This window comes from Desmodus rotundus, chromosome 8, assembly GCF_022682495.2.
Source record: "Desmodus rotundus isolate HL8 chromosome 8, HLdesRot8A.1, whole genome shotgun sequence".
In the NCBI taxonomy this organism is placed as follows: Eukaryota; Metazoa; Chordata; class Mammalia; order Chiroptera; family Phyllostomidae; genus Desmodus; species Desmodus rotundus.
Genome location: NC_071394.1, coordinates 6,509,746 through 6,534,674, shown reverse-complemented (window position 1 = coordinate 6,534,674; position 24,929 = coordinate 6,509,746). Strand labels below are relative to the sequence as shown.

At 43.8% G+C, this 24,929-nt stretch overlaps 1 protein-coding gene across 2 annotated transcripts in view; it reads right to left on the bottom strand.

Annotated features, from left to right (window-relative positions):
• ADCY8 (adenylate cyclase 8) overlaps positions 1–24,929 on the bottom strand; it is a 159,605-nt gene that overhangs the window by 107,383 nt on the left and 27,293 nt on the right. For both annotated transcript variants that reach the window (XM_024572213.3, XM_045181780.2), the window contains exon 2: positions 23,243–23,392. In XM_024572213.3, the coding sequence (XP_024427981.2) occupies positions 23,243–23,392 (150 nt within the window). The remainder of the gene's footprint in view (positions 1–23,242; positions 23,393–24,929) is intronic.

Sequence of the window (24,929 nt, the reverse complement as noted above, 5' to 3'; positions counted from 1 at the left end):
TTGCCAGCCTCCAGCTACTCCCGCTACTACCTGGCAACTGCCCCAGTCCCTCCCTTTGCACAGCGTTTTCTGCAGGACACAGGAGTTTGCCTGGAGTCTGCTTATAAAAGGCCACTTTCAACACTCGTTTCCTTCAGACTTGTTGACTGCTTGAGAAACATCATTCAAATCCCCTGAAAACACAATTTAAAAGGAAATGGGAACGTTTGCCTTTTAATACAATTCCTCACTCCCTCTGAGGCACAATAAATGGTTTCCCAGCTTTGGAGATCTGAGGTATCAGAATCTCTCCTGGAGCCAGATGGGGACCCAGGGTGGCCTTTGGTCAGGCAGCTCCATTCCGCACATCTTTTGCTCCCTGGGTTTTTTCCGTTTGCATGAAAAGGGACCCTGGCTGATGCATCAGGGGCTCCCATCTGGATTTCCCCCTCATCTCACGTGATGTGCTGTGTTCATGTTCAGGATGGCTTCACAGGCACCAGTTGCTACTGTACAACCCGGGGGAGGCAAGGCGAAAACATGGAGAGATTCAGGATTTGCATTTTGTGCCAAAAGGGATGGGGCAGTCCCCATGCAGCCGGCGCTGCTTCTGGGCTTGCACACAGCAGGACCTCCGAATGGCTTCCGGGAGAACTGGCCCCTCTCAGGCTCTTGCAAACTGAGAGGCCTCTGGTTAACCTCTCTCTGCAGAGAAGATCCAGGTACGGGTGAGAGACTCAGTTTGGGGTTACAGGCAATAGCTTCTTTTAATTGATCACTTGCTGTGTAGCACGCCAAGTGCTTTGCATCCAGTATCTAATCAAACCAAACCTCATTTTCATCGTAGGAGATGGGAAGTTACTCTTCTCATCCCATTTTGCATGGGGAGATACTAAGATTTAAAGAGTTCAGGTGAAATCAGGCACTTAGTGCACGGTGGAGACTTGAGTCCATGTTCTTCTTTCCTCTGGAACTTGGATCATAATTCATGCATTTATTTACCACATCAAGGAGTAGGCGCTACGTGACAGGTGCAGTGCTGGGCACGGAGGAGCAGCAGAAAACGAACACCGACATGGTGCTTGCCTTTGTAGAGCTAATGTTCTAGAGGTAATACACAGACCATGGTGGAGATGAAGGGGGCCTGGGGCTGCTTTAGCTGGACGGTCAGTGAAGGACTTCTCAAGGTGACTTTTAAGCTGGGACCTGAATGGCAGAAGTGACCAGTCCTGTGGAGAGCTAAGAAAAGGGGTACAGCAAGTATTGAGACTATGGTATACTGTCTGTGATCGAATTCATTCATTCATTCATTCAACAGTTTTACTGAGATGCTAGTGTGGATAAGAATGTTAGATGCTATGGATATAGGGGTGAACAAGGCAGATGTGGTCCTGGATAGACAGGGTATCAGAGAGGTCCAGTGAAGGTGGTAGCAGGAGCTTGACAAGCATGTGACAGCAAGTCAAGAGCAAGCCCTCACGAGAAATATGGGCAGGCAACCCAGTGACGTAGGGAGGGCTGTTGTCTCAGAGCAGATGAGGTCGTGGGCACCTTGCTAGAACCAGCAGGAGAAAGGAGAAGCCGGGCTCTGCATGTTTTATCATCAAGACTCAGAGCAAGACAGAGATTGAGGTTCAACTTGCATCTGTAGAGACTAAACAGTGGGCATTTAGTCTCAGAAATAAGGCACATGCTCATCACTAGTGCAAGGGCTCCCACCCGATGTTCGACCAGGCAGCTATTCCAATGAGCCATACGTTCCTTTGATTGTGCTGAGCCTGCACCTGGGCTGCCTTCTTACCTGGTCTGCTGAAGTGACTCCACCTCCATGAACCCCCCTTGAATCCTCCTATGCCATATAGACCTGCTTCCTTTGCCCTGATTGGAGTCTGCACAACCTCTGGACCAGCACCTGTACCACTTGAGTGCCATAGAAGCTCTCTTGGCTGACCTCCACATAACCAACTCTGGACTGCCTGGCCCTGGATACACTTTTCCCAGGACTCTCTCCCACTGGTCTGCTGAGCAGGCCACTGCAGGGCTGAAGGTCCCCAGCTGGCGGAGAGCTCTCTAAATGCTGACACTTCCATTCCATCTGCAGGCCTTTGCTCATCAGGGGTCACTGAGCTTGTTCCAAAGCCAGTCATGTCAATCTTACCTGTTAGTGCACTCACTCAATTTCATTAGATATTAAGTAAAAGTGGTGAGTAAATAGGAATGGGAGATACTACTTGCGTGAAAATAGAATAGAATGCTTTGGGAAGACTTAGTAATACTGAATAACTAAAACATTGCCACCAAATTAGATGTGAGCAGGACAGCTATAAAAATTTGTGGGATAAGTAAGAAAAATCCAGAAGTCACTCTGGTAAGTACTCTTTTGCAAGTACTTTTGAATTTTTGCTCCATTTTTAGAAACTAGAAATCTTGGCTGATACACTATCGGCTATAGTCCCTATAAGAAACAATTTATCTACCCTTTAAAAAAAATGCTTAGGCTTCATTTTAAAAGAGCAGATAATGAATTGACTTTTTTATGTTTAAGTTACAAATAAAATGTTCAAGTATAATTTTTCATAATTCCCCTTTTTAACCTAGTTTTCCAATTAATCAAGCAGCAACCCAGCCCGATCGCTTCAGCTGAAGGAATGTAACAATTCTTACTTGGGTGTCTGTCATGTTCCCTAGATCATGAAGCACCTGAGAGCCAGACCAGGCTTTCTCCACCTCGAGAACCCAACATAGGCTCAGTAAGGAAGGGCTGGCCACGTTATGCAGGTTCCTCTGGTGACGACCTGTTGTATATCCAACTCAACATAGCTGAAGAAAAATCAGGTTTCTCAGAAGGATGCTTTCTGACTCTGTGACTTAGCCTCTCTGTACCACAATTTCTGCATCAGTAAACTGGAGATAATGATAATAGCATCCATTTCATAGGGCTGGTGTAGGGTTTAATGAGTTAATATATGTAAAAGAAGACAGTGTCTAGGGCACCGGAACCACAGCCCAAGTGTTTGTTAAATGCCCTGGCAAACATGCTCTATTTTAAGCATTGTTATAGAGCTCTAATTGTATGTTGGTGCCGAGGCATCAATCTGTTAGACTAGGGATGTTACACAGGATCTATGGGGAAGATGAGCAGACAGAAGATGTAAAAAAGGCAATTGAGCTATACGGGGTAACACTTCCAGGCACCCTTTTAATAATTAAGTATTTTAAAATTTATTATCAAAATCTTGACCCTGGCATTTTGAGTTTGTATCTTAAAGGCTTTTATGGGTTTTTTTTAACCCAGGGCTGTTATTGTTTCTGAAAGCAAAATGTGAGCACAGCCAAGCAGAAGATGTGGTTTAATTGGCTCCTAAAGGCATGTTCTTTTCAGGCTGATTCAGCAAGAAGGTTGCAAGTTTGGATTGACATCCATGTCTCCTTGGTGGTCTGAGATGCCAGGAATTTGGTTCTTCTCAGAAATGCAAAGATTAAAAGGTTTTGGAGTCAGGTTGAGCTGGATTGAATCCCGCCTGAGCTCCACAGCTGATTTGTTCTGTGACCAAGATATATGACTCCCTTGGGCCTCAGCTTCCTCATCTACAAAATGGGAATAATAAAACCTGCCTCCCAGGACTGTTTTTCCCAGTAAAAGACAAAGCTGCATTTATAGATCCTGGCACACAGTAGGTGCTCATTAAATAGCAGTCATCATCAGATATGCTTTAATTCATCCCAGGGATTAACTCATAGGCCATGGCCTGTGTGACTCTAGCATCTATAGTCCATCACATGGAGTGTAATTTCAAGGATGAGGCTCACAAGTCAGGTTTCAAGTACTTTTATTTCTTTTTATCTTTTTAAGGAGTAAAGATTTTTCTCAGGTCTCTTCACTTAGTAAGCCCCCAGATATGTCAAATTTGAAGTCTTGAGACAAAGCTGTTTCCTCATTCTTTTGTTTGCTCAGCCATTGCTTAATGCCTGCTGTGGGCCAGGAGACCCCAGTGCACAAGGGAACCAAGGCCACAGCTCTTTCCCAGACCACAGCTCCACGCTGTCACTTAGCTATGTGACCGTAGGCAAGTTACTCAGCCTCCAAACCTCAGTCTCCTCATTTGCGAAAGGGTAACGGGGGCTCCCTTATGGATTATGGTCAGGACCCACTGAGGTATGTCCTGTCCACACGCACGGTGTCAGCGGCATAGTGTGGATGTGCGGGGAAGAAGTAGGGAGTGGTCTGTCCCAGGTGCAGGCAACGAGGGGTTCCCCTGCCTGTGGAGAACTTAAAATAATAATGAGGACTAAACACTTGTCCTGCCTTTGATTATCACTGTTCACTGGTAGTTTTAAACAATGTCAGTGATAAATACTCTTCTCTACTCCCTAAGAAATCGCTGAGTAGAGACCCTGGCATAGAGTCCGCCCCCTCCGCCATTACTGGCTCTTCGAATGTGGAAGGATCCATGACACGGCAACGCACACGTGGGCCATCAGTCTCAGGCTGACGAAGGCTCAGCCCACTCACGGTGCCGTCAGTTGAGTGGCTCGTCTGATAAATCAACAACGCTAGCAGGAAGAGATAAAAAGAAAGTCCCCATCCTTCCTTTGGTAATAAAATGATAAATCAAAGGCAGTATGACACTTGGGTGAAATGCTAAGCTCTCCTGAAAGGAATTTAGTCAAATGTGAGGAGTGAAGAACACTTTTCCTGAGCCCAGAAGGTGTGAGGCAGCGAGTCGGCTGCTAGGCGGGCCCTCTTGAAAAATCCTTCTTGAGACACTTCTTATGGCTTGAGGATTTGAAAGCCTGTTTTAGAGTGCTCAAAGGGCCATCCACACAAACTTCCCTGCTTTTCTCAGACACGGAAAACGCTACTGAGTGTTGTGCCGTTTTCGTGAAGAGACTGATATACAGGTCAGAAATCACAATTGAGAGAACTGAATTTAAGAGGGTTTTTTGTTTTTGGTTTTTGGGGGTTTTTTTTGTATGTGCTTACTAAGTGATCTTGGGCAAGTTACTTTATATCTCTGAATCTGGGTTTTCTGACATGTACAAGGCTAGGCATTGAATGTCATCCTGCCTACTTCACACCCTGCTGGGGATGAGATAATCTAGCTGGATATTGTGGTGCCCTAACAAAGTCGGGAATTTGCAGACAGAGCCAGGGCAGAACCCTCAGGCAACAGGCCAACATGCAGAGGATGGACAGCGAGCAGGTGGCGAGTCTGTGGGTGAGTTCCCCATGGTGGAAGGTTCTCTGTGAAGGGGGGGATTGGTCGGACTTGAGAATTCCATGGAAAACCGTTTGGAATGGCCCTTGAAGGCTAATGACAAGGAATTTGGTCATTAGCCTCTGTTACAGACGAGTATATTGGCTCAGAAGTGGAAAAGTTTGCCCAAGAGACCAACAACTGTCAGTGGCAGAATTAAACTTGGAAACTCGGTAGATCTGGCACAAAAGCCAGTGCCCCTTTGAAAACTCTTGAAGACACAAGTATTCCAAATACTCCCAAAGCTCTCCCTCTGCCTGCAGGTAAAGCCAGTGCCCTGTCCGTCAGAGTGCTGTGCATTTATCCGGCTCTCTGTCCTCGGTGGGCGCTCCTCCGCCCCGCAACCAATGCTTTACAGTCAGAAGTGGTGGCCACTGTCTCAGAGGAGGGACAAACGCCCTGCTCCTGGGATGCACCTCATGGGGTCCTGGATTCTGAAGAACCAGAATTACTCAAAGCCAAAGGCTCTGGCCAGAGGGACTAGACAGTGCTAAGACACAGCTGGAGTGGGCCCATAGCATCTATAAGAGGAACACTGACGTCCCAAGAGAGGATTTAATCCACTTCCAAAGCCAATGGACAAGACAAGTCCTCTTGGTGGCAGGGGTGAGGGGACCAGGAACGCATTTTATAACTTCATCCACACTCAAATATCCTTCCTAAAATTCATTAGGCCCACAGAAATCGATGCACCCTGCCTGTCCCTCTGACTACGTATTTGCAAATGTCACAGCCCACCTCTGTCTGCTCTTCCATTACACACCGATACAGCATGCATACTGGGTGCTGTTCAGTTCAATTTCCTTCAGTAAACACTAAGCGTGTCTAGTGCGTGCCAGGCTCTGAGGGTGTTCCTGGTGCTGATTAAGACTCCAGCCCCAAAGAACACCCAGCTTGTGGGGAATGCGGATGCAGGGGCATCCCAATGGTTCCATTCGATAAGCTCCGTCATAGAGGCAAGACCCTGGCACTCTGGGGACACCAGGAGGTATGTAGGGGAGGGTGGGGAAGTGGGGCCTGTCTCTCAGTCACACCACAGCGTTAACTTCAAAGAGGTTTCACAATGACTCAACCAGGTAGTCTGAATTATTCCGATTTAACAGACGAGAAAAACGAGGCATATCAAGTTACACCCTATCAAGTTACACCCTTCGCTGAGTTCACGCAGCTGTGATGTGCAAAGCTGGGATTCAGAACCAGGTCTGTCTGACTTCACTGCCAACATAGCAGAGAAGCTGCCTGTAAGCCCAGTAGGGATTTCCTCAGAGACACATTTCCCAGTGAAATTCTAACAGTGAACAATCTGCAGTCCCAGATAGACTTGCGTCGGCACAGTTCTCAGCTGCGTTCCCCTCAATTCGGATAAATTCTCTTTATACCATGGTAACTTCAAAATCTGTTATAGTAATATTGTCACTGCTGATGAGGGGCAGGAGCAAAGTTATAAAAGTTACCAAGTATCGCTTTGGTGTGCTAAGAAAAAAAAGCACACATATTTTGCACAATTACAAATCCTGGTGTGGAAAAGACCTCTACACTTTTTCTGTGTGTTTTTGTAATTTTTTTGTGTTTTTGTTTTTTTCCCCAAGAATATTTAGACAGATGTGTCAGAACACATACACTTTCAAACTGTCATCCAGACCTGAAAACAGGTGACCAGTTGGGTATTTACAAGGTGAGGGCTTTGGCCCTGAAGATTGGGTGGGGAGAGAACATTCTGTCTGTTCCGAGGGGGCATGGGTAAGGGCCTGATAAGGTTTTGTGGTTCTGAGACACAAAGAAGTTGGAGGGATCCTCTAAGAAAAACATTGCAAATCGTAAGTACATAGTTGCTAGGGCCCCTTGGAAGGCCTTGGAGGGACGGGCCTGAGGCTTACCCTCCACCAGCTTCACAGTTAGTCTGCTTTGGAGCAGGCAGGCTCTCTTCATTACTGTAAATGTTGGATCAACACCTTGGCGGACCACATGACCTGTGGCTGCCTGTGGGCAGAGAAAACAAATTACCGCCTGCTTCAAGTACTAACATGCAGTTGTTTCCATAGAAACCTGATTATAATTATGCCTCAACACATGTTTTAGAATGCTATTCTGGTATCTCTTTTAAAAATTAATTTATACATGCTTTTTACACTCATCCATTGAAAATTTTAACCTTCTCTCCTTTCATACAACACTCATCCATTGAAAATTTTAAAACACTGAATTTATATTTTATCTTGCTATGGACCAGGGCTTCTCATATGTGTTCAAGAACATGATATTGGAATAGCAATTAGAACAGCTCTGATTGGGAGGTGGAAAGATTGATTTAAATTCAAATAATTCCCTTGCTTGCAATATTATTGGGAGATGGGTATCCTCTTCAAATAAAACATATAAAAATAATAAAAGTAATAACTTACATTTGTAGTGTATGTACTGTTAAAAATTACCTTAATGTGTCCTAGTCCACTTAATGGTCAGAAGAATCCTGGGAGGTAGGAATTAGTACAGTGATTTCACAGGAGAAGATTCTGAGTCTCAGAGAATTTTCTCAAGGCCACCTTATGTATTATCTCAGGACACCAAGCCACATATCCTGCTTCTGCGGCACCTCAAGAAGCATGACTGTCCAGGCCAGAGCTCCCAAATGGGAACTCGGTCAGAGGCTGGAGGACATGGCAGAGGTGGCATGGCCAATGGTCCCTTTGCTGCTACACCTGCACAAACTGCCTGGAGAAGTCACACAGGTCCGGGGTGGGCACGTGGTGTCTGCAGCCCCCTCCTCCCAGCCTACCAAAACAATGCCTATGGAGTTGAATCATCACTTTTCACACCAGTGTTTAATTATGCCAATTTTCTGCCTATGAGAAGAACAATCATCAAACACTTCTCATTTACATTTGAAAAGCAGAAAATCACATAATAAGTATTGCTTCGCAGGAAAATACATGTCATAGTCACTAATTCATTAGCTCTTTCTTTATTATTTCAACTGACAAATACCATCCACCCCCCACATCATAAGTTGTAATTCACTGCTTTTTATTGTCCCATCTTTTCATACTTCAGACTCCCTGTATGTATTTAAAATCAACTCAGTTTCTGGGAGGCTGGAGATGACTTTCCCTGTGGAAAGTATTAGTTCATGATCAAAACAAATGTCTGAGTAAGAGTAGCAATTTCATTGACAACCCTCCTACCAACAACAGTTCTTACCGGGCACTTACTATGTGCCAAACTCTGTATATGAATCTTCTCACTTAGTTCTCACAACAGTCCATGAGATAGATGTGTCCATTACTGATAATTCACAGATGTGGAAACTGAGGCACAGCAGGGTTAGGCGGCTCTTGGACGTGAACCCAGACAACTGGATCCATTAGTGAGTGAGTTCTGTGCCCCAGCCTCCGTGTTGGGGAGGCTGATTTGGGGGTTCATCCTTTCCGTGGGTGCAGTGGATCACATGGGAAGACTCTCATTTCACAGTCCTTTCCACGTCTGTGTTACCTACGGTGGATTATCATCCACTACCCATTCATCCATTGGGTAAACTGCTCTTTAGCAAAGAAACATGTACTGAGGAATAAGTGAGTGGCAGGCATCGTGCTCTGCCCTGGGCAGAAAAGAGGACAAGCTTCACTTCTGCCTTCACCGTGCATGCAGTCTAGTGGGCTGAGACACTGAAAAATGACCGCGATAAAATATTAACGGCATTATGATAGACGTCAGCTCAGGGCACCACCTGTCTCTTGCATGTTCCAAAGAGACACCAGGACAATGGATGTCAGACATAAAATGCTTTGAACTGTTGGAGAGTGAGGAGGTGTAAAGATGAAATATTTACATCTTGGTGATTCACATATAAAAGAGGAGGCTCCTGTAGAGCTAACTGCAAACTCTTCTGGACAATGAGAATGAAGAAAGAGGGGTTGATGGAGCAGTGAGCGCAAGAGGAACACCCTCTGTTGTAAATGAAAACATCCACAAAATCCAGCATCCCACTGACCGAGGAGAGAAAGAAAATTGTTATTGAACAAAAAAGGGGGTTTATCCCTCTGCTGCCACAAAAGCCAAACTTGTGAGGCCAGTGCTGATGCAAAACGAAAGAGGTTTTATTTAGATGTGGTATGATCTTGGAGAATGGCAGACACTTGTCTCAAAGCCCATCTCTTCTGCAAAACCTAGATGAAGTCCTGCCATCCTCGGCAAGACCAAAACAAAAGGCAGCACCCAGAATCCTGTTCCCATTTAAAATACAGAACCAACAGTATGGGAAAACATATTTGCCAAGGATACCTTAGACAAGGGCCTGATCTCCAAAATATATAAAGAACTCACACGACTCCACTCCAGGAAGACAAACAACCCAATTAAAAAATGGGCAAAGGAATTGAACAGACACTTCTCCAAGGAAGATATGCAGAGGGCCCAGAGACATATGAAAAGATGCTCAGCATCACTAGCCATTAGAGAGATGCAAATTAAAACCCCAATGAGGTACCATCTCACACCAGTCAGAGTGTCCAACATAAATCAACAAACAAATGTTGGAGAGGATGCGGAGAAAAGGGAACCCTAGTACATTGTTGGTGGGAATGCAGACTGGTGCAGCCACTGTGGAAAACAGTATGGAATTTCCTCAGAAAACTAAAAATGGAACTGCCCTTTGACCCAGCAATTCTGCTGCTGGGATTATACCATAAGAACCCTGAAACACCAATCCAAAAGAACCTATGCACCCCAATGTTCATAGCACAATTTACAATAGCCAAGTACTGGAAGCAACCTAAGTGCCCATCAGCAAATGAGTGGATCCAAAAACTATGGTACATTTACAAAATGGAATTCTACACAGCAGAGAGAAAGAAGGAGCTTATACCCTTTGCAATGGCATGGATGGAACTGGAGAGCGTTATGCTAAGTGAAATAAGCCAGGCGGTGAGGGACAAAAACCATATGATCTCACCTTTAACTGGAACATAATCAACAAAAGAAAAAAGCAAATAAAATATAACCAGAGATATTGAAATTAAGAACAATGTAACAATAGCCAGAGGGGAGTGGGGAGGGGATAGTGGAGAGAGGGGTCTATAGGAGCTACTATAAAGGACACAAGGACAAAATCAAGGGGGAGGGTAGAGGTGGGGGAGGGAGGTGGGACTGGCTGGGGTGGGGTGGAGGGATGGGGAGAAAATGCAGACAATTGTAACTGAATAAAAAAATAAAAATAATAAAAAATAATAAAATAAAATACAGTCCTTTGGAGTCTTCAGGTGGCTGCTAAGTGGACATCCCTATATTTAGCTTATTCCTGGCTGTGGTCCACTTCAGGATCCCTCCTGGAATCTGTATGTGGGGCCTGTGCAGCCATGGGCCATACTGCTGCTAGGGCCACAGTGTCACATGACCCAAGTGGGCAAGAGACAGAGAGATAGAATCCCTTCTGGAGGCCATGGGCCACATGACTGCTGAGGCCACATGGACCACGGACAGAACAGGCCAGTGCCCTGAGTGCAGGTCCCGAGCAGCAAGCCACGAGCAAGAGAGTACGTTTCTTTGTTCCTCTGAGATTATATTCATTTTGGGAGTGGGATGGGCCAGGTACTTTCTCAGAATGATCAAACTCCCCAAACTTTGTGCACTTTGTGTGGGTCTACCTCCCAACCAATCTCTTCTTTCCCTAGGCTAGACTGACAGGCCTCTGTGGTCCAGAAGCATCACTTCTCCTGAGCCATTTTGATTTGATTCCATACATGCCTGCTTTCCCCTGGTCCCACCCCCAATCTGGTACCAGAAAGGTGTAGGAGGGCTTTTTCCTCTATCCAGGCATCTTGCTAGCCTTGTGCATGCATGTCCAGTGTGAGAACCTCCCCCTACTGCCATCTTGGCCAGGAGTGGAGTGGGGCAGACTGAAGCTGAGCTGCAAAACTCAGTGTCCTCACCATGACCTGTGGTGGTTCGTGGAGGCATTCTTTGTCCAGCTGCATGCCATGCCCCTCAGTACTCGAACCTCCAACCTTCATCTACCGGTAACAGATGGAGTACAGAGTTCAACAGAAACACCCTCGCTGTAAAGAAAAACCTCTACAAAATCCAGCATCCCACAGACTAAGGAGGGAAGGGAAATTATTCTTCAATACTTATCAATAATACTCTCATATTTGGGGAAGGGGCCTTGTGGGAAAGACTCCTTCATTCAATCATTATTTTATTCATTTGATAACATGTTGCTGAATGTCCCATACCATGCTAGGTATTATGGGAGAAAAACGTTGAGTTCTCTATTGATCAAGAAACTTGCAATCCAGTAGAGAGATATAAGACATGGCACATATCACTGTAGCTTGCCAAACTCCAGTTTATTATGAAAAATCTGATCTTATTTTTATATCTGGCACCTAACTCAGGGCTTGGTCTACATTACAGAATGTAGAAATCACCTGACTGAACAGTGATAATACATTTGTCACCATTAAAACTCTGAAGTAGGCTCAGAGAAAAAGTTGGTTAATGTGGAATTTTTATTGGATTTTGAAGCCTCAGCTCAGTCCTAAATAATGAAGACACATCAAATGAGTGTCCTGGATTGCCAGTTTGGAATGGAACTCAGCAAGTCTAAACCTGGTTCGGGAGGAGGAGTAGACACCTTGGAAAATGATCTTTTAGAGTTGTTATTAGTTTCTTGTGCATGGTGGACAGGTAGGCACAATGCTGGAGTCTTTTTAGAAGAGTTGGGAGGAGCCAGGAAGACACAAACGGCCCCTGTGAGAAAGCAATGGGAACTTCCTGGAAACCCTACTCTACCCTTGGCCCAGCCCAGCTCTCCTGGCCTCCGGTGGCTGCCAGCAGTCATTGGTGGTCCTTGGCTTGTAGATCTCTCCAATCTCAACTCTAGCTGGAGTTGTAGATCTCTCAATTCCAATCTCTGCCTCTTTCTCCCCACGGTGTTTGCTCTGTGTGTGTCTCTGTGTTTCTTCTTGCCTTGAGAGCAGAGTTCTCAGCCTGTCTCAAGTTTGTAGACTCTGACTGCTAATCAAGAGTAGTTTCAGTGTTTTAAAAGATTACTTTGGATTCTGTTGATTTTGCATAAATATTTTTTGAATGGCATTGCATCACAGTAGACCTCCACTTAACTGGTTCAATAGCTTGTCCTCCCGATGGAGACTCCAGCATGCTAAAAACTCATGGTTAGCTGGCCCCTCTCTGTTCATGTCTGCTCCACCAGTTAGGTTCTATCTTTACCAGGAGGCAGTAATGTTTGTTTCCAAAGCTGCTTATATTAGTTGTGTTTGCTACTACTATAACAAAATTTAATTGAGTATGGTATAAACAACAAAATGTGAGTGTAAAAAGAAAGCAAGCTTTCATTTCTATGAAAAATTAAAATTACTTTGTAAATACCCAGTTTCCTTCTAAAATAGTTGTTTTCAAATTACATGTCGGCAAGACATTTGCAAAAAATTAGAAACAAACAGCAGATAATTCTAGAATAGTTCTTATTCAGATTGTTTTAAGTCTTTTTTAATTATTTGTACCTTTTAAATTTTGAGTGTGGTTTATGCAAAATAGAGAACACGGAATTCCTGTCAATGGACCTGTGCTCAAATCCAGCTGAAATAAACTATTTTAGTCATGGATCACTTTTTTAAAAATACATAATTTATTTTCCCCCTGCTCTATGTACTACTACTTTTGAAATGTGCCTTCAGCTACATCAGAGCAACAGAGCATGCCTTGCCTTTAGTATTTTGCACTTGGGCTGTGTTTAGTTTCCAATTCCAATTTCTTTGGTCAAAATTCCTTGGGCAGATTTATGAGATTAAAAGGTCCCCATGTGACTCTGGTTGCTCCTCAGCTTCTCCAGGCTTGAGCAGAGGTGTTGAGGGCAGTGATGGTGATTGATTTCTTCTATCTAAACTGTCTCTGGAAATGTTAATTGTATGCAGATGAGCACAGGGTGCTGACCTCTCTTTGAATCAGGGTGTAATTAGTACTACTCAGGATGCCAAATTTCAAAAATAGCAAATATCAAGAAGAAAACCTGTAGTTGTTAGAAACAGAATGTGTTCTCAAGATATGGCCAAGGTGGTTCAAAAGTTCAAGGACCAACTGTGATCCCGAATGCTCATCTGTATTGCTTGATTTCCCCAGAGCAACTTTGAGATTACAGGGGGTCATCATTTTAATGAAAGATCCAAAGTGCAGAGAGTTTAAGTGACATACCCAAGGTCACCCAGGTGTAGCGTTAGCAGTTAACAATTCAATCCAGCTTTGTTCTCTTCCAAGCTTTCACTCCTTCCACCATGCCAGAAAAGGCAAATACACAGTGGGCAGGAAACATTGCAAAGAACCAGGCAGCCAGATGGAAGGCAAGAGTGGGCAGTCCACTCACACGGGGTAAACACAATACTTTGGGTGAAGTCAGCTGCTACAGGAGGGTCGCAAGCCATTAACACTGGGCTTCTGCCCACTGCCCTACATTTTATCAGTAAGTAGAGGGAATAACAGTGCCAACCACAATACTAGACAGAGTGTGAAAAACCTGCATTAACTAAAAATTCCTAAGTGCCAAGGAGAAAGAAATAGCTCTTGACTGGAAACAGCAGAGGAGGCTTCCTGGAGGAGGGACATCTGAACATCAGATCGGGGCGTTGGTGAGATTTTCACAGGAATAGCCCTAACATTTGTAGAGTTCCTTAAAGTTGAGATAACACATTTTTCAGGCATTATGTTATTTGTCTCTCAGAACATCCCCATGGATTAGGACAAGAATCATCACTTCTAATTGAGAGATGAGGAAACTCATGCCCAAAGTGGTTCAACTACTTGCTGAGAGTCACACCAGCAAGTTGCAGAGTGAAATGGGGCGAGCCCCTAGAGCCTCACTGTCCAGCAGAGATGGGATGTGAGTCACCCATGAGACGGAAATTTCCTAGTGCACACATTTAAAAAAGCTGAAAAGAAACCTTTAAAGTTCATAGTACATTTTGTTTAGCCAAATACACCCCAAATATTGCCATCTCAATGAGTAATCAACATGTAGCCAATATATGTAAAAAGATATTTTGTATTCCTTTTTTTATTGTATTGTCTTCAAAATCTGATGTGAATTTTATGCTCAGAGTACAACTCGCTGAGACCAGGCACATTTCCGGTGCTGCCTATGCACACACGGCTAACGGCTGCTGTACTGAGCGAAGCGGAGTTCTTCTGATTCCCAGTGTTTCTGCTTTACCAAGCTGCCTCACAAACCCAATGTAGACAGTTAGGAGTAGGGCCTCTCATACAAATGGGACAATAGGAGCATGTAATTCAGGGTCCTAGCAGAACAAAATAGGTACCTCAAAAGGGATAATGGAAGAGTTTAATGAGGAGTTAAGGAACACAACGATGGATGGTTAAGCACCCAAATGCTAGGATGAGTGGATCTACAAACACTCCTGGCACCTGGCAATCCTGGAGCTGCAGGTGAGGGCTACCTGATAGAGGCTATGGCCTTTGCTATGAACAAGCAACCACTGGTGTCCCACAGCCTGGCAGGCTAGGAAATGGGGAAATGGATCCATTTTACCTCTTTGCCTTTCCATCCAGTGCTGCCCTTGGCCAAATCCAACCAGAAGCTAGAGGATAATGGCCTGTTGATGTATCCACAGAAATTAGTCTCCTGGGGCACATAGAAAGGCAGAGAAGAATCAAGACTGGATCTGGAGGGCAAGCAGGGAACAACCGGCAAAAAATCAAAGGCACAGAAGAGTAGGTCATGTTTGCTGGTGTGGGTGGTGTGTTGGAGCAGCCAGGATGGAGGGAGCCTGTGTTGTGACTGAAAAGTGGGGCCGGAGCCAGGCAGTGGGAGGGCTGTAATGCAGGGTAATGAAGTTGGCTTGCATTCTATGGTCAGTAGCAATCCGTGGAAAACTTTAGTGTGAGGTCTTATATAATCAGAACTGGACACTAAAGAGATGGTCCCAACAGTGTTATACTCCATGCTGGGGTTTTGGGATGTGAACTGAGAAAGAGACATAGGAGGCGGATGAGATTCAAGGCCAGCCACTTCACGGCAGGCAAAGGGCAGGGGACTATGGCTGCAAAATGAGTGAACATGGGCTTCCTAGCCTTCTTTTTGTTCTGGCTACAGCTCTCCAGCTAGAGAGAGCACAGCTGGGCCACTGCGGGGCTCACTGCATCAGTGGGCTCCCTGCAGGAGGAAAGGATCCGCATTCTTACCCACAAAATGCTACGGGGACAATGACTGCGTTACACAGGAAAAGAGACAAGGACAGGCGGAGACAAAACAGTGGCTCATGCTCCATACGTTCTCATGAGGTTCGATATGTCTTTAAAGTCTCCTATTTCATAGAGAAAACAGGAAAAAGCAAAATACAGCTTCTTTTCTCAAGAAGAATTGTAGCGTTCAGTGACTCCAGGTGGTTCGAGCAGTTTATACTGGTTAGAAACTGGTTAGCACCAGGCAGAAAGCTGTTAGCACCAGGCAGAAAGCTATTTTGTGGGAGAGCTTGAAGCAGTATTAGAAAAAGGAAGGTAGAGGTGGTCAGTGCATAAACAGTGGAGACAGCATCAGTAGGAATGGGTGGATCAGGTACAAGGATGTGTCCTGTTGAGGGAAATGCATTTTTAGGGGGACGAGAGGATCGTCAAGAGGCTGAACCAGTGATGCCAGTGGGACATGCCGATGTAGCTGTGTGGCAGGAGATTGGTGATGGGCACATGGAGCTCAGAAGTGAACACGATGTTAGAATATTGACATGGGAACAATCCAGAAGCAAAGGATGAGTCACGATAAATCACCAAGAGAGCAACAAGAGATAAAAGATGGTTAAGGGCCATTTAAATTTAAATTAATTGAAATTAAAAGTCAATTCCTCAATCACACTAACCACAGTTCGTGTGCTGCTCAATAGTCACATGTGGTTAGTGGGTTTTGGATAATGCGAATATAGAACATTTCCATCATCACAGCAATTCTGCTGGACGGCACAGTTGCAGAGCATTGTGTATTGGGGGACGATGGTGGCTGCAGTAACATTTGACTTCCATTCCCCAAATACCTGAAAGAAATGAAAGCAAAACTATGGAAAGAAATGAAATGAAACTGTGAAAGAAATAAAGCCTAGAGACAGAGAAGTTTACAATGTGCTGATTGGGACGATGCTTCTAGATGAAAATTATTTTTAAAAAATAACTTGCTTAGGCAGAACTCCACCTACTGAAGGTCACTCATGTAAAGGAACAATAAAAAGTGAAGTTGGACTGGGAGATGGAGGAAGTTCAATATGGTTGTTAACCAACAAGAAGAGATTAGACTTCTGGTTTAGGAGGACAAAGACCCCAGAAGGCATACCCAGAGAGGAGAGTATTTCCCAAATCTGTTCATTCCAAAGACTATTTGGAAAACACAATTATAGCACTCATTGTATATTCATTGTCTCTGCTTTTCTTCCCAGCTTGGGTTTCTCCCCTTCTGGACTCACAGCTATTGTGAAGAATGTAAATGAAACACATCCAATCTTCAAAGAGTTTATAGTGAGAAGAAAAAATAAAAAGCACACCAAATGGAGAAAGAGATAATTGCTTAAAGCAACATACGAATGAAACGCTCATGGAGGTCACAGCTGGGGGAAACAGTGAGGGTCTTTGCAGAGGAGGTGACATTTGAGCTGAGCTTTGAAGAGTGGATAAGGTTTAGGGAATGAAAGGCGTGTTATACCAGGTAAGGAGACAAGCCTAAGCAAAGGCGTGTGTGTACTAGTGATAAGGATGTTTAGGAAATGCCAGTAGAAACTACAGAATAGTTACATAAAATATATTTATAACAGATGAGGATGAACATGACTGATGGTACATGGGTAGTCTTGAATGTAAGAGATGGAGAAAAATGGCTTGATGGAATGCAGCTTAAGAGATTTTGGAATATGAGAATACCCACTGACCTGGAACAGAAAATAGAAATTTTCAGCCCTGGCTTGTGTGGCTCAGTGGATTGAACATTGGCCTGTGAGCCAAAGGGTCACTGGTTCAATTCCTAGTCAGGGCACATGCCTGGGTTGTGGGCCAGGTCCCCAGTAGGGGGCACTCGAGAGGCAACCACACATTGATGTTTCCCTCCCTCTTTCTCCCTCCTTTTCCCTCCCTCTAAAAATAAATAAGTAAATAAATAAATAAATAAATAAAATCTTTAAAGAGGAAAAAAAAGAAAATTCCTGAGATTCTGCCACTCGTAAGTCAACGTTGAATTGATCCTTGAAAAAAGGAATGAATGAATGACAAGGCTCTGCCTTACTAGTAGTTAACAGTTATCTGTATCTTTAAAAACAATTTCCTAGATGCTATAGGGCACTAACATGAATCAAACCAACCAGCGCAGAACTTAGTAGGAAACCCAACTTTCTCATCCAATCTATTGTCCAAAACTCTAGCTTACGTCATTGTTGTCTGACAAAGATGTTAAACAGAATTGCTTTAACACAGCTAAAACATCTGCTGCATTTAATAATAAATCTCCCTACTGCTGTAACATATGGCATCACCAGAAACGTTATTCCAGCACCCCCAGAGCTTCTGAGACACTTTGAAATGCCATGATTACCGTAAGTAGGTTTTGGCAATTCTCAAAGCTAAAAGAAAAACAATTAATTCATTTTAATATTTAAAATAAATATGGGCCGTTTGGATCATTTGGGAGGAACAGTGGAATTACAAGAACTGCAATAATTAGAATCTAACTCCCCAAAGAGAGATGTTCCAAGATGTGGCATGCAGATGGAAAATTCCCCTAGCAGGTCTGCGTCAGACGTGAGCTCAGCCTGTCCCATTCTCTGCTGAACTGGGTAAGAGTCCTTCCTCCATCAGGTTTCTCACGGTGGTCACCATGGGCACAAATCTCTATACTTTTGTGCACAGGAGAATTATTTCAACATGACCCTCATGTAGGCAGAAGTGAACCACAAAACAAAGTTTTAATTCAGTAAAACTCAGTTAAATAAATATTAACCAGAAGATCTTATATTCCAGGCATTGTGCTGAATAAATACCAGGGAATCAGATAAATTGCATAGAAGGATCTGCCTTTATGTAGGTCTGATTGGCCAAGGAAAGAGAGAAATGCAGACTAGTCAGTGTCCGAAATGGTTCTATAATAAACTATAAGGCATTCTGGAAGCACAAGAAAATTTATCCTCAACTTTGGGAGAAGCAAGCAGAATGTTCAGAGTAGAGACATGAGGAAGGAGGTGGGCTTTTCAGGCTGAGTGAACTCCCAGCGCAGGCCAGTGAAACAGCAGTCTGGAGAACTGAAGGTCGTTTGGTGTGAGCAGCAAGGTAGCACATAAGAATCCAGGACAGAGGGCAGAGGCTAGATCCTGGAGGGCCTGTTGGGACATGCATGGGGGTTTGGACTTTGTCTTGGAGGGAATGTGGCCATTGAACGGTTTTCCTGCTGAGAGGAGATGTCATTGTCACGGTTATCACAGCATCCTTTCTATGCCGTGAGCTCGTCCTCTGCCTTGGGCTAAGAACTGTTCATCCTTAATCCTTAATTCTCACCGCTTGGAGAAAGGAATAGCATTATGCTCATATCACACCTATAAAAGCAAGGTGTCTAGAGGGAAGAGTTTGCCTAAGTTCCCACAGCCAGGAAGCACAGAAGTGCAATGGGAATCCAAGACTTCTAGACATTGAAGATGTTGCTTTTAACCCCATACAACATACTGGTTCTGAACCAGACCAGGCTTTTGGGTTGGAGAACACATTGGAGGAGAAGCTGGGGGCTGAGAGACCAGACAAGAGATGTTTAATGTGCTCTGTGCTGGTTATAATGGGTGATAAAATTGTTGTTGTTGTTTTTTAAAGAACAAAGCCCTTATCTGTGTGAAGGGCCAATATGTGCTCAACTTCTTGAAGCCAATCACCTAAATTAAAAATGACAACCTTTGGGACCCTCCAGTAGTTTCTGCCCAGCATTGTGTCAACTACTATGGGAGGGGAAGATGTAATGGAGAGCCATCTTCAAGGAGCTTTGTTAAAACCCTACTAACAGAGACATGGAGCAAAAAGTTTTAACGTAGGCTGGTTTCCCCTGCTTGCTTGCTCTTGACCTTAAGAACCATGCATGCAACCTCAAGTTACCCCCCAAAAAAGCCTATTCAGAAGGACCTCAAGCATCTCATCATGCTATGGGACCTGCCAAGCAAGAGGCAACGTGGCTCATGGGCCATGTATCCTCTGGCTATGGCTGAGAGATGTTTCTTTGGTAAAATTATTAGTAACCACTATTAAATACTGACAATACTGTCTTTTCAAAACCATATATTCCATGCTGGTTTCCAGGCACTGCTGAGTGGGCTGTACACAAGAATGATTATGAGTTGCTCTAGGGAGCTCACAGCTTACCCTAACAAAAAGGCATGCAGTGGTTGAGATCCAGCATGGCATGCTGTAACAGAGATCTGTAATAGATGTTCTGTATATACCCAAAGGATACACAGTACATTGAACAATGCCTAGTAGTTAACCCTCCGTAAACATGTATTTTTCATTGAATGGAAAAGTGAGGTGGTATGCCATTGAATAAAATATACAAGTTTGCTAGAGGGTATCCCCAATGTTGTGCTTCATCACATCACATATCTCTTAACATCAATACCTTTGCTAATTCTTTCTTTTCTTCTAATAATTAAAGTTCTACTCATCCTCCAGGCCCAATCCAGAGTAAAGATGGAGTCTTACTTGTCTCTGTCATGACTCCAACATGGATGGATGGGTGGGTGGATGGATGGATGGATGGATGGATGGATGGGTGGATGGGTGGATGGGTGGATGGATAGATAAATGAATCACAGGAGTGAGTTATTTGTCCCGACAAAGTACTGTATGTTCTCCCTTCCTTCAGGATGTTTGTATGCATTGTTTGACCTTCCTGCAGTACTCTTCATCACTTCTCAGTGAGCTAAATCCTATTCACATATCAACTCAGGCATCATTTTTTTAAGGTAAGCTTCTTTCTGCCTCTAGTTTAGGTTTGACCCGTCCATCATTCCCACATGTATCTGCATAGTCATCCATCTCTTTCTATATCTGGTAAACTCTGTCAGACCGGAAACCAGTTGCTAGTGACCATTGCATTCCCAATGTCCAGAAAAGCTCATGGCACATAATAGACTCTCAATAAATAAATTAATTCATGGTTGAACATATTAAGTCATTTAAATATTTCCTTTGTATTCCATCATGAGATAAAGCCAGTGCTTGAAAAATCGCACAAAACTTGAACATTTCTGTGGAATAAGGCCTTTGATTCTGCTTTTAGAAGTGTTTTAAAAATGCCATTTAGTCTCCTTTGGAATAATTTTGCAAGGAAAAAGGATCTGATGTCACTTAAGCCCTCGGGACAGTGTCTCCTTCACCCAGTATAGAATTTTTAACAGTTATGTCATTATAATTAGCTTTGGTAAGAGGCTAGTGGGGATGGATTTGTTACTGACACATTATACTTTTAAAGATAGGGAGCCTAATACTGAGTTCTGACCGCTGTATATCTGAGGACCACATCCTGATTTCCCTTCATGTGAGTAACTGTCAGTTGGGGTTTCAGCTGAGACAAGCCAATCAATCCATGTGCTCTCAAATGAGTCCTCCCGGGACTATGCTATGCTGTTGATTCATAAAAATCGTGATGCATAATCACACTAATAGAAACCTTTCACTGACTTGAAAGGGCCCTGCACACAATATTTCTAACTATAAGGAACCTCTTAAGGAAGGGTATTATCATCCCCATGTTACAGATGGAGAAGCTAAGACTCAGACCTTGCTCAAGCTCACTAAGATGGTAAGCAACTAAGCAAAGAACTCAAATCCTGGGCAGTTCGCATTTGAACAACTTCTCTGCCCATCTCCACTGAGGAAGTTCTGAGGGATAATGGGAACCTGAAGCAGAGATCAAGTGTCAACGGAAAGTAACTTCAGCATTGAACGATACCGAGTCAACTCTCTCAGATACTACTGCCAAGGGAAGAAAGGTGGTCAGTATACCAGAAACACTTTAGCATGATTGTGAACACAGGACTATAACAAATGGACAGCACATTTTACTTAATCCTCAGAACAAGGAGTCTTCCACCAAAAGATAATCTTTTCTTATAATAGGGCTGCCTTAAACTTTTGTATTGCTTTATACACATGATCTCATTTGAGGTAAACCCAATGTTGGAGATGGAGACGTTGCCCCATTTATGGGTGAGGGACCTAGGGCTGAAAGTTCGGTGGCTTAGGTGGCCTATCTAGGAGGTGACATAGCTGTGGCATGAACTCTAGTGAACGTTTCACTGCATTCTCATTGACACTTGGTCTTACTTCTGTATATTACTGTTTTCTTCTTCTTTTCACCAACTTAAACAAAATAAAGATTAGAGAGAATCGAGAATTTTACCATGTTAGATTTCTAACCACAGTAACTTCAAGACACTCCACTTGAAGGACAGGAAAAGAAGTCTTATGGGTATAGTAAGGCAATCGTTTTCATTGTCTCCAGTATTTCACAGACAGTAAGTAAGAGGCTGAGCTGCCCAGACAACTCACCCACAGGTGCAGTCTGGGTTGCGACAGAGCACCAAGAGGAGTTGAATAAATTATTAATACGGCCGCATTCTCTGAATTGGCATAGATCCCATGGAAAGAGTGACGTGTCCGTCTGGCAACTATTCCATTTTGCAGAGGAACACAATATATAGTCGCTGGAGATACTCATGTTTGGTGTACAAGGTGATTTCTTTCTTGGAGTTATTTTTCTAAATTATTTTATAGGTTATTCAGGGCAACCACAATAAACCTGTTATGAGGTTCCATAATTGTTTTAGACATTAACTTAGAAGCTTCCTAATTCCAAATCCTGAAAAGTCCAGGTAGGATCTGGCTATTCCATCATTTGCTCAGTGCCTCTGGCAATAACACATGGCGCTGGGAGCTGAGTCCTGGCCAGTTGCACCTGGCCTGTCTGCCTCACCGACTTTCACACAGACCTGGCTTCCTTCATCCCAGAGAGCCACGTTTTACTGACGATTTGATCAAATTAAGGTGAAGAAAATGCTGCATTTTTTTGCAGCTACTTTCTTTATAATTTCTCAAACCATTATTGCACAAGGCTAAAAATAACAAGTGTGTATTCATAGACTACTTAAAAAAAAAAAGAGGCCAGTATGTTGGGTATAGTTTCCTAGCCATTGAGCATAGAATTCCCAAGAGTACATAAACATGTTGAACGTAAAATATGTTGATTCTATAAACAATTTTCAACACGTTCTTGTTATTCCTCTTTGAAAACTGCTTACAGAGGTGAAAACATGCATGCATTTTTAATAGATGAGCAATTGCAATAGGGGCACATGTTTATTCTTTGAAAGCTAATTTTATTTTGGTGAAACATATAATTAGAGACTAGAGCTATTTTTATAATTCTTTTAACAGCCACCCAAGAAACTCCTTTATTTTAATCTCTTCAAACGTGAGCTCGGGCTCCTACCCTGACCTACCCAGCTTTCCCTACTGTGTCCCCCCTACTCTGGGATTCCTATCATGTTCCATAACATTTATTATGTTCAACCATCTCTTCTGAAAATCAGGATGAGGTATTAGGAGACACACTAGAAAAAATTTATTTGAAATGAAAATTTACAGTTTCAAAAAAAGGAGGGTCAAAGATGAGATTTTTTTAATGTTTTTTTAGGAACCATAGCCTTATTCACAAACATAGATCTCAGTCCAAAGCATCAGAAAATCACTTTTGTGCCTAGAATCATGTTATTTCTTGTGGGCAACAGCTGTTGGAGTGTGGAGAATAAGACCGACCCTCTTTGTATATCTAACGGAACTATTTCAGACTCTGGAACCCCGTGACGCAAACTTTGAGAGAACACTTGCAAGTCAGGCTGTGTTTGGAGAGAATAACAGCTGCGCGTTGCTCAGAAACTGGCTAGGAGACAACCAGGACGCAGGGCATTTGCCGCCATTACCTGTCTTTGGTTTTCCGTCTCCAGCCGCAGCCTGGCCTCCACACACCTCCGCGTCTCCAGGAAGGCCTGGCGCTGGGCCCGGTCTGACAGGTAACTGATGAAGATCCCAGCTGTGTTCATGCACATGAATAACACAGCCTGGGCCACAACCTGGAACAGAATCGTAAGCACAGCCTGGTCAGGTGGTTAAAAGAAGAGCTGTTTGCAGGCAAAGAGAAAAAAAATAAACAAACATTTCCAAGGTAAATCTTAAGGTAATAATCCAAATGCTTAGGGGCAGGTTAATAGAACCATGTTCTTTCTTGAGGTCTTGGGCCCGATGCCATCCTCTCTGGGAGGCCTCCCTTGACCACTCCATCTAATTTAAAACTTCTCCATCCCCAAGTTTGGATTTGCACTTGGTTTGGAAATGTGACAAAGGGGCTTCTTCTCTCTTCCTCACTCAACCTCCTTTCTCCTCCTCACCAGCTGAAGGTTTGGGCCTCTTAAAAGGCCGGGAATCAGGTGAGAAGAAGGGGAAAGCACTAGTAAGAAAGAGGAAAGGTATCGGTTGAATGGCACTGTTGTGTTTGACCTTGGCACTCTCAGGTCCTCCTAAGTAGCATCCAAGTCCTACTGTTCCAACTTAAGAAAAGACATTGCATTCATCTACTGCTTTTCACCTCCACTGCTGCCACCCAGCTCCTAAACACCAAAACCTCCTGGCTGGACGCTTAACCCCCAAGCCCATGCTCTTGGCAAGCTTTGGTGTGTTTTCAAAAGTCACCCTTACAACTGGAGTCCTGGGCCTGTGCTTAGGCCTGTCTTAGGCTTTTGGACTCAAGTCTGTCTTCATGGGGCTCACACTTGAGCTTCAGTGGCTGCACACTGGGAGGAGAGAGGGGCTGTGAAAGGAGGGGAGCCTGAACATTGGAGAATGGGGAAAATAGAGGGAGGCTGTGATATTCTCTGTAACCTGTAGGGGAATCAGCCTTAGGCTCACAGAAGTAATGTATGTGCACGTGTATCTATATGTTTATACAGTACACACGTGAATATATATGGATGTGCCTAGCATGTAACAGATATCCAATAATTGATACACATTTCAAGGTAAGGCCATTTATTTCCAAATGCTAATAGTCTATGGCATAATATGCATCTTTTATTTATTTCATAAGTGATGCATTACAGGTTTTCTTCCTCCAGGTCAAGGAATATTCTAGAGGGCCATGAAGTATTAAAATCTTTTGTATGTATGCTATTTTATAGAGAGCGTTTATGTTCATTATTCACTAGCAGGGAAGACAGTGAAGGGGGCATGAGGGAGCCAACTCTGGAATCCGACAGAAGTGGGCCTCGAATCCCCTCTCTAATGTTTAGCCCCAGGGGAACCAGGCACACCTTCTCCCTCACTGAACGCGGGTACCAAATAGCTCAGTTTGCTGATACACACAGCGCTTTGCAGTCCAGCCTGATGCTTGAAGAGCTTGGTCCCCATTAAGGCCATTTACTTGCCATGTGAATTTGGCCCAGTCAATTTTTCTGGCCCTTAAATTTTTTCCCCTGCAAAACAGACGTATTTTCCAAAAATGTTGTTGGATAATCAGTGAAAGCAATTGTCAAAAGGCCCCATCACACAATCATTGCTCACTATGTGTCAGCTGTGTAGTGGTTATGGGCATTATTACTGCTTTTGGTGTCTTTC